This window comes from Bos grunniens, chromosome 26 (genome assembly GCF_055505025.1).
Source record: "Bos grunniens cultivar Pamir isolate PY7600 chromosome 26, Bosgru_T2T1.0, whole genome shotgun sequence".
NCBI classification, from domain to species: domain Eukaryota; kingdom Metazoa; phylum Chordata; class Mammalia; order Artiodactyla; family Bovidae; genus Bos; species Bos grunniens.
The window spans coordinates 22,112,538-22,122,365 of NC_141190.1; the positions used below are offsets into that span (position 1 = coordinate 22,112,538).

Here is a 9,828-nt window from a genome sequence, read left to right on the forward strand (position 1 = left end):
GTTTTCACTGTAGCAGCCAGAACTGTGGTTAGACCCAAATGTGACTTCTTGACCAAAAGGAGGAAGGCAATTGGGACCCAGCCTCATAGGAAGCTGAAGCTTCCTTCTGCATCATTTTCAGCTTCATACAGAGAAAATAGTTCAGATCTGGGGGTCCCGGATCAGTCCTCTTCTGTCTGTGGGACTTCGGGAAAGTTTGTTCATCTCAAGCCTCAGTTTTTGTTTCCTTTTATAATAAATGAGATATAATTTCCTATAATATCACACAGAATATCTTGTAACTCATAGGATTCAGTGGTTTTTAAAATTATATTCACAAAGTTGTGCAAGCATCACCACTGTTTAATTCTAGAATATTTCCACCCCTACAAATAGAAACTTTGTATGCATTTGCAACCAATTCCTACTCCCCCCACCCCACCAATCCCAGCTCCACTAGCCTACTTTCTGTCTCCAAGGATTTGCCTATTCTGGATGGTTCATATAAATGGAATCATATTACACGTTTCTTTTTTTGCCTGGCCTCTTTCACTTAATGTTTTGGAGGATTGTCCATATTGTAGCAGGAATTCCTTTTTATGGCTGAACAATATTCCACTGTATGGATATACCACATTTAATTTATCCATTCATCAGATGATGGATATCTGAATTGTTTCCACACTTTGGCCATTATGAATAATACTGCTATGAACATTCATTCTGTTTTCTTAATTATTTAAAACTGAGGATGTTTCTATTAATTTCACAAGATTGTTGTGAGTCTTAAATGAGATCAGTGCCTGGCACACTAGTTTCTCAGCAAAATATTTATATTTATCTCTGCTTTAGTTCCCTCAAGATAAGAGACAAGAGACTCATTCAGGTTCAAACAACTTCCAAAGTAAGTTCTGGAACCTCCTGTGTAAAGGTGCAGTATGCCTGACTGGGAGGGTGGAGAGGAGAGAACTGGCAAGGGAATAGAGTTCTTTCTCATGTTTCTGCTTAATGTTTACAAACGACCAACAGCTTCATACTTGGCTTTGTCTTGAGGGGCCTTTGTCCACCTGCCTGGAGCCCGAGCAAGGTTTTTCCCATAGAAATGTGCCACCAACCAGCAGCCAGCTCTCCAGGCCAACCCCTAAAAGCAAGTTGAACCCCGCTCCTCCATCTTAATCGAGTCACTTAGCCTTGCTGAAATGTGGTTTCCTTGAATCCATAAAATGGGAACAATCCTTGTCTTGAAGACTTGGTGTAGAGTTTATACCCTACATAACACTGTCCACCGTCTGGCTTATTGTATTTGCTTCTTTGTTTACTGTCTCACTCATGCTGTGAAATATAAGCTCCATGAGGACAGGAACTTTGTTTTGTTCACTGCTGTTTTCCCAGTGCCAAGAACAGCGACTGACACGTAGTAGATAGTCAATAAAATATGTGTTGCATAAAGAGGTTCTTTCACTCATTATCTACCCAAGATGAGTATATTTCATGGGTTGGGGCTGCACTCCACAGGGAGGGACAGAGATGAGGAAACCATTCTCTGCCTCCACGGAGCTCTCTTCAGGTTACAGTAACACATATGGCCAAAGCAAGTAGATTGGAATGAGACTTGTTAAGTAGAATATGAGCCACCACATTCTAGCATCTTGTCTGATAGACAGCCCCTCCCTGAAGACCTGTTGAATCTGAACTAGACCAGAAATAGATCCCAAGTGATCCAACCTGTGCCCTTACTAGGGCTTGGCGCCTAGGAGGGAGCAGACATTTCTCTACTAGAGAGGAGAAAGAGAGGAAGCAGAAAAAGGGAGTTTCCTTCTTCTCTCCTGGGCTCTAAGCCAGTCAGCCACAGGCAAAACTTTGAAAAGGCCTAAATTTGTCCTGCTGTACTTCCCTGATCTTGGTCCCACCATACCCAGCCCCCACTGCCTTAAGCCCCTAGGCCTCCCTTCCAAGATTCCAAAAGTAAGAAAATAATTCCTTCCCCTTGCTACAATCCAAAGGTTTCTTGCTTGGAATAACCAGTCCTGGTGAAAGCAATCTGATTGAATTCATTCGCATACTGTGGAAACTGCTTTTTGGGACTTCTATTTAAAAGGAAAGGGGGTATCTTGGGCACCTCGGAAGCAGGCCCCAAGCCAATTCCTCTGACTTGTGACTGCCTTTCAGGAAGTTTCCCTTCCTCAGTTTCTCTAAATAGGCTGAGGTGAGGTTGCTGCTGACTTTTTCAAAAACATATAGCCACTGTTTATAAGCCCTTGTTTTAAAAGACAATCCTGAACTCACCTTCCTGTCTGGGAGGCATACCCCGGGGAGCAGACAGCCTTCTACTTTCTAACAAGCCAGACAAAATTGGGAGTAAATCTTCTGGTTGACAGACTGGTGCTTCCCGGCTGAGCCCCTGGGGAGATTCTCCAGTAGCGCTGGGTGCCCCTTCCCCAGAGGCCTGGTGGGCTAGCTCCTCTGGCCCAATTCTAAGCGAGGGAGTGGCTCCTGTCAGGCGGGGAAGAGGGCTCTGACCTCCACCTCCTTGGGGCCATCTGTCTATCCGTCTCTGGGAATGCCAGCCTCCTATTCTCTTTCTCCTTTGAAGCCTCTGGTTCGCCTCTTCCCTCTCTTCCTGAACTACTTCTCTGAGCTTCGGTCTCAGTCCCTCCGTCTTTGGCTCCTACATCTGTCTCCGCTCCAGGCTTTCCTCTCGCCTTCTCCGCCCCTCCCCCGCGCTGTCATTCACCCCGCTCCTCTCCGCTCACAGCCAATGGAGAGACCCGGCCGAAACTGAGAGGCTAGCTCGCACCGGGCTTTTTCGCCCGGTGATTGATGTCCCAGAGTCAACAGCGACCGAGCAGCCGGAGAGGGGAAGGAGCAGCCGGAGAGGGGAAGAATACGGCGCCCCCTCTTCTCCTTCCCCTCCCCCCCGCCCACTTTAGCCCTTCTGCGCACTTCGCCTCCAAGTCTCCACGCAGCCAGGAGCCGCTGCCGCCTCCGCGCCGCCGCGCGCTGTCCCCGAGCCAAGCACCGCGAGTGCCACCGCCCAGGCCCCCCCCTCCGCGGGGCCGGGGTCGGGGGCCAGCATGGAGCACCTGGGTCCGCACCATCTCCACCCGGGCCACGCGGAGCCCATCAGCTTTGGCATCGACCAGATCCTCAACAGCCCAGACCAGGGCGGCTGCATGGGGCCCTCCTCGCGCCTCCAGGACGGAGAATACGGCCTTGGGTGTTTGGTTGGAGGCGCCTACCCTTACGGCGGCGGGGGCCCCGCAGCCGGGCCAGGGGCCGGGGGCACGGGGGCCTATGGCGCTGGAGGCCCGAGTGGCCCCGGTGGCCCGGCGGGCGGCGGCGGCGGCGCGTGCAGCATGGGCCCGCTGGCCGGCTCCTACAACGTGAACATGGCCTTGGCGGGCGGCCCCGGTCCCGGTGGCGGCGGCGGCGGCGGCGGGGGTGGAGGCGGCGGTGGGGGCACGCTGAGTGCTGCGGGAGTGATCCGAGTGCCTGCGCACAGGCCGCTAGCTGGAGCGGTGGCCCACCCTCAACCTCTGGCTACCGGTTTGCCCACCGTGCCCTCCGTGCCTGCCGTGCCGGGCGTCAACAACCTCACCGGCCTCACCTTCCCCTGGATGGAGAGTAACCGCAGATACACAAAGGACAGGTTCACAGGTGAGTCCGGCCCGCGCGCGCCCCGCCTGGCCGCGGCCCCGGCTCTCCTCTACCCCTCCTCCGCCCCGGGGCTCCCCGCAGCCCCCTCTGCGCGCCCGGCCGCCTGGCTCCTCTGGGTGCTTCCCCCAAGTTCTGCCACCCGCCGCCTCTCTCGCGGAATCGACTCGCTGGAAGAGTTCTCCAAGCCTGGGCCCCTCTTCGTCTCTCCCACAGGACCCCGTACTCTGAGAAGTTCTCCCTGATCCCTTCTCGGAGTCCCTGGGCCGGTCAGGCGAAGGGAAGGGGTTGTAGCGTCGGTACTACCTTCTGCCGGCCTTTGGGGCTCGGGGATCTTGGAGAAAGGGGCGCGAAGTGAACAAACTGTTTCTTCCGTCCTGGCAGACGTTGTCTGGCCGAGGCGGCGAACCCCAGAATCAGACTCAAGGAAAACAGGTTCCCCACCTTCCTTTCCCTACACACACACACACACACACACACACACACACACACAGGCACACACATTTCGCGCTCCAAGGTCCAGTGCCCGTCGCACTGCCCGACCCGATAGAGACCGTGAGCCGGAGTTAAGCCGCAGAGCTGGCCGGCCTTTCTTCCCGGACTGCGGGCCCCGTCCGGGTCAGTGGCAGCGACTAGGCTGAGCTGCCTGCTTCATTTTCGTTCTGTCCGGGCTCGGCGTCCTCCGCTCTGGGCCCAGCCTCGTTTCCTCTGGAGTGAATAATGCACCGGCCAGGCCCGTGATCGATCGGCAGCCGAAAGAACCCCTGGGACGATAACGCACTCGGCCGCGGCAGTCTGCCCTCCTCTCCGCTGCCTACTCTGCGCCTTGCTTCTGCTCGCCTCGGCTCCCTCCGCTCCTGCTTCCGCTCACGGCACTCAGCTTTTGCTCCTGAGCGGGTCCTTTTCCACGCCGCCTCACTTCCCGCCGCCCCTAGCGTTCCCTGGATGCGAGACTGCGATCTTCCAGCCAGGCCAGGCCCCCAAGTCCGCTGGGAAACAGCCCTGAGTTGAGCCTGGGTTCCCGGCGGGGCCTTAGAGAGAGAGGAAGCAGGAGGCAGAGGCCGCTGCCTAGATCGACCACGACGTGGGATTCCCGTGGGGCTCGGGCTCCAGGGCCCAACGGTGGAAGGGGAATAGGCAGTTAAGAGCTAGACCCTGGGCTAGCGTCGTGTTCCAGCCTTGAAACGTTGGCCCAGATTCTGGTCAGTGGCAAAGAGAGGTGGAGGAAAGCAGAAGATCCATTCGCTCTGGGCCTCAAGAAGGGCCCCTGTGCCCCAGCCCAAGTCCTCTCAGTCCTGGGGAGGCAGGGCCTAGTGCCCCGTCCTACTCCCCCAGCCAGGCCAAGCTAATCTTAAAGGGCCCTGATGGAGCACCACCAGCCCCCCCAGCCTGGAACCACTGGGAACCCAGTGGTGGAAAGGTACTCCACATAGCCCACTGAGGGGAGCCACAGCCTGCCCTAACCTTGCTTCAGCCCCAAAGAAGGCTCGGAAGGAGTTTATGGCTGTCACCTTAGGCATCTGTCTCTGTGCCTGTGCTTGTCGTCTGTGTTAGCTTTTCTGGGTTTATAGATCTCTCATTTGTCCCCTGTTGTATGTGATGTGTCTGTATGTTGGTGTGTAATGGAGGCCTCAGGGCAGGATCCAGGATTCCTGGCCTTGACCAAGGATGGTCTCTTACTGTTGAGCAGCTTCTCTGAGGCTGGAGGCCTGGGGCTATGGGGGGAATGCGACCTTTAGCTCGCCTCAGACATGCCCCTCAAAAAGACTGCATCTGTGTTTGATGGGCACATAGGAGCCCAGGGCTAGGGAGGCCTCTGTGGTGGCAGAGGCTGCGGAGTCGGCCCGGCTGGCCGCTGGGTGGGGGGCCATTTCAGGCCACAGGCTTGAGCTGAGGGCTGACAGGAGGACCACCGCCCTGCTTCTGGGGTCTAGCCGCTGGGCTCGCTGACTCGCGGGGTGTCGGGCCTGGGACGCCTCCTGACGCTCTGCCGCTTGCCTCTGCCGTCTGTCTGTCTCTCCCGCTCCAGTGGCCCTCTCACCCTTCACTGTAACACGCCGTATAGGTCACCCCTATCAGAATCGGACGCCCCCCAAGAAGAAGAAGCCGCGCACGTCCTTCACGCGCCTGCAGATCTGCGAGCTGGAGAAGCGCTTCCACCGCCAGAAGTACCTGGCCTCGGCCGAGCGCGCCGCCCTGGCCAAGGCGCTCAAAATGACCGACGCGCAAGTCAAAACCTGGTTCCAGAACCGGAGGACAAAGTGGAGGTGAGCTGGCGGGGCGTGGGCGGCACAGTCTCTGGCTCCAGGCCTCTCCTGGGGAGTTCACACTCCTTCGATCCCTGCCTTCCGATGGATGGTTCTGGTTCGGAGGAGCGGACCGCTCTGCTAGGCTCGAGGGGAGTGGGAAGCAACCGTGGCCGATGACTGGATGGGGCCGGAGAGCCCCCTCTGTTTTGCTTTCTGGCTTTCTGGCCGGCACACTCAGTGCGGTGGTAGACGCGGCTGGTCTCTGCCGCTGCTTGGGGTATACGTCTGGATTTAAGCAGTCTACGCCGTCTGGGCTTCCGAGATCAGCGAGTCCTGAGGGACTTTTTGTTTGCGCAGACTTACGCGTACATGCCTCTTCTATCCTGGAGACCGGAGGCAGAATAGCACGCTCTCTGTTTCTGCGCCCCAGCCGGGGCTCCTGCTAGAGCGCCTGGGGCCCCAGACCGCGAGCCTGGGCCCTGCTGTCTCCCTCCTCCCTAGACGCCTGGCCTGGGCGCAGCAGGTCCCCCACCCGGGAAGGGGAAAATCAATCTGCGCCGCCTGCGGCGGGGTTTCCGAGGGTCCCACTGAAAGGGGGATCAATCAGGAACAGATGGGTATGTGTGTGTAAGAGAGAAACATTTTCTCTTATCCCGTCACACACCCACAGCTACACTCGTTTTCCCCACAAGCAGGCGCTTTCTTCGGTTGAACCCTTTTGCACCCCTGCATCCTCCCGCACATTTGGCCCGCCTGCTGGTTCCACACACGCCGGGAGTTTCTTGCTAGCTCAGGTCTCAGGCGGGAGAGCAAGAGAGTCTGGGAGAAGTCCCCGGCGCCGGGCAGGGAGGGCCTGGGCCCGGAGGAAGGAATTGGAGTTTCCTCTTTTTCTGAATGAAGGCGAGGAATCTGCCTGAGATTCCGCCACCGTGGCCACAAAGGAAGCCACTGCCCCGCGAGTCTGTTCCCCCTCTCCCCACATTCCTGCTGCTGGGGAAGGGGTGGGGGACGCAGCTCAGACCTCTGGAAAGCTAGGGAGGGAGCAAGGACTGGATGGGGGAGGGGGGAACGCACTCGGGTTCCCAAGGCAGATCCGAGGCTACGGCCTAGGGGAGGGAGTCAGGCAAGCCCGCGGGGTGAGCGCACAGAGAAAATAGTATAGCAGGCTTAGAGAAACTGATACACAAGGTGGGGGCAAAGATAAACACCCCACCCAGGGAGAAAATAAAACATAAAGTGGACTTCCCTGGAGGCGAAGAAGTCTTATGTATAATAAAGGAAAGCAATAGATTAGGGAAACCTTCATTTTCGTTTCAAACAAATTCCCTTAAATTCTGAGAGAAGGAAAGGGGTGGGGTGAGAGAAAAACCAGAGAAAAAGACACACAGCCTAAAGAAGAGAAATAGTTTGAAATTCAGGAAAGAACGGGCAGACGAGAGACAGAGCGAAAAGGCAAGAAAGGGCGGCGAGAAGAAGGTCGGCGTCCGCTGCTGGGAGAGGCCCTCTCGCTGGCTTCGCTCGCCTTCATCGATCGCCTACAAATTGCTTCTGGAGGCCCCGGGGACTCCCATTAGGTCTGTCCACCTTAGAGACAGACGTTTGATCTCAGTTGACTGGGTGGAGGGGAGGCATTAAATGGAATAAGTGAGTCATCGCCTCCCTGGACCGCCTCGGAGGAAGCCAGTTGGTCCGGCGGGAATCCCGGCCGGCACAGGGCTTGGCACAGGAGGTCTGAAGTCTGGGAGAGATTCTCAGAGAGAAAGGGGGTGAAGAGGTCCATCGTGGCAGCTCACATCCACTGGTCCCTGCCTCTGCCCTGGACTGATGGGGAGGGTGAGACCGCTCAGACTTGGGAAGGCTCCTGGTCTTCCTCGAGTCTGGGGAGAGGCAAAATGCCACCCTAGCCCTGCTTGTGCCTTCCAAGGCCAGTGAGGGTGTGGGCCCTGCCTGGAGCCAGAGAGCCCCAACTGCTTGGGCCTAGCGGATCTCCCTACAGCTCCCCCAGAGTACCCCCTATCTACTTTGGTGGTTTCCAGTCTTTGTCGGAGTCAGAACCCTCAAGTTAGGGGAGTGTTTTCAAGGGCCCCCAGCTGGAATTGGGGTCCGAGAGGGGGAGCTGCGCTCTCCCAGGCGGTCTCCCGGGAGCGCACCCGAAGCGTGGGTAACGGTTTGTCCCCGGTGCAGGCGGCAGACTGCGGAGGAGCGTGAGGCCGAGAGGCAGCAGGCAAACCGCATCCTCCTGCAGCTGCAGCAGGAGGCCTTCCAGAAGAGCCTGGCTCAGCCTCTGCCCGCGGACCCGCTGTGCGTGCACAACTCCTCGCTCTTCGCCCTGCAGAACCTGCAGCCGTGGTCTGACGACTCGACCAAGATCACCAGCGTCACGTCCGTGGCGTCGGCCTGCGAGTGAGCCTGTCTGCTACTCTCTGAGAGACCCGAGACCCGGGCCCAGCCAAGGGGTCTCGAGGCCCCCCGAGAGCCAGGACTCTCGCCTGCCCTCCGCCTCAGACTGCACGCCTCCGGGGATCGCGGCGCCCCTCCGCACCGGCCCGCGAGCGGACGCCGTTCTCTTTGGGGTGGAAAAGAAGAAGAGAGCGCGCAGGAAAGGGACGCGCCGCCGTCTCCCAGATGCCTACGCGGTCCCGCGCCTGCTGGAACTGTTCAGAGTCCTCCGTTAGCGTCTATTTTATTTTATTATGATTTTTAACGTGGGACTGAGAAAGGCAGAAGAGGTGGTGGAAGAAGAGCTGGTGGGGTCCCTAAAGGACAGCATGAGCTGTCGTTTGAACTTGCCTTGGGAAGACCGCCCTCTCTGTTCTCCACTCCCGGTAGTAGCCGGCCCACACGGACGTGATTTCACTGTCCCTCCTAGTGTCTCCCCACAGTCACAGGGGCCCTATGGCAGAGTGTCTTGCACACACAGGGTCATAGTCTTCACTCCCTTGGCCCTTAGGATCAGGGGTGGCCCAGATTCATTCTGAACAGCATGGCACTTCTCACAAATACAAGGCCACAGTCACACTGTGACACACCATCGCACACACAACAGCCACAACAGCGTCACTTGGCCTGCCAGACTCCTATCACACACCCTAGCCGCACCCAGGTACGCACAGGCAGGTTTCCACACAAAAAGCCTATTTCTCCAGATCCTGTTCGTAGGGGGGGGGGGGTTAAGTTATGCACTTATAAGGTGTTTTCTGTGTAACCTTTTTATAAAGTGCTTGTGTAATTTATGTGAAAAATAATAATAAAACCCTCTGAATCCGGAATCAAGGCTGCTTGCTCCTTGCTGAGCCCAGCACCTTGCAGCTACTTGGGTCTGGTGTGAGCTGGTGCAGCCAGGGCAGCCCCTCATACTTAAGTTTGAAGGACATCTTGGGGTCAGGACTGTCAGGTTCTGGAAAGAGGAAAGAAGGAGGAGGAGAAATGAAGAGAAGGCAGCAGTGAGACAAGTTGGGAGAGCCAGTGTCTCCCGGGACAGTTAGTGCTCAAGATTTGTCTTTGGGAGTGAGAGTTACGTGTGTGCACTCTGTGTTTGTGATGGTGTGGGCAATCGGGATGTTATACTGACAATGAGTGTTTGTATAATAAGTGTTCAAGTGTGTGATTTTGTATGCAGTTGTGTGTGCTTATTTTGCTTCAGTTGTGAATCGAAACTACCATTATATATACAGACTTGTATTGGTATGTGTGTGATCATGTGTAAATGTGGCTTTTTGGGTAGTTGTATAATCACCCACCAACATCCGTGATTATTAGTGAATCAGGGGCTAATATTTGTGAGAGTACGTATTAGTTTTTCATTATGAATCTATTTTTGTGTTAAATGTATGAATGTTTATGGCTGTATATCATCTATAATTGTATGTATGTAATCATGTGTTAGAGGTGTATTTCATTGTATGAGTGATACTTGTCTAGGATTGTATATAATTGGGGGAGTGAA

At 55.9% G+C, this 9,828-nt stretch overlaps 1 protein-coding gene across 2 annotated transcripts; it reads left to right on the forward strand.

Annotated features, from left to right (window-relative positions):
• Positions 1–2,575: 2,575 nt before the first annotated feature.
• On the forward strand, positions 2,576–9,155 carry TLX1 (T cell leukemia homeobox 1). 2 transcript variants are annotated; one of them, XM_086378438.1, is made up of 3 exons: positions 2,576–3,636; positions 5,663–5,900; positions 8,067–9,155. In XM_086378438.1, the coding sequence occupies exons 1-3, from the start codon at positions 3,054–3,056 to the stop codon at positions 8,287–8,289; spliced, it is 1,044 nt and encodes a 347-aa protein (XP_086234564.1). In that variant the 5' UTR covers positions 2,576–3,053; the 3' UTR covers positions 8,290–9,155. The 2 variants fall into 2 exon arrangements, with proteins under 2 accessions (XP_086234564.1, XP_086234565.1); XM_086378439.1 differs by having other exon boundaries at positions 2,595–3,636; positions 5,699–5,900.
• Positions 9,156–9,828: the final 673 nt, after the last annotated feature.

Coding starts and splice junctions, on each gene's coding strand:
- TLX1 (XM_086378438.1), top strand. CDS start 3,054: ATGGAGCACCTGGGTCCGCACCATCTCCACCCGGGCCACGCGGAGCCC. Junction 3,637..5,662: donor CACAAAGGACAGGTTCACAG/GTGAGTCCGGCC, acceptor CTCCCGCTCCAG/TGGCCCTCTCACCCTTCACT. Junction 5,901..8,066: donor AACCGGAGGACAAAGTGGAG/GTGAGCTGGCGG, acceptor TCCCCGGTGCAG/GCGGCAGACTGCGGAGGAGC.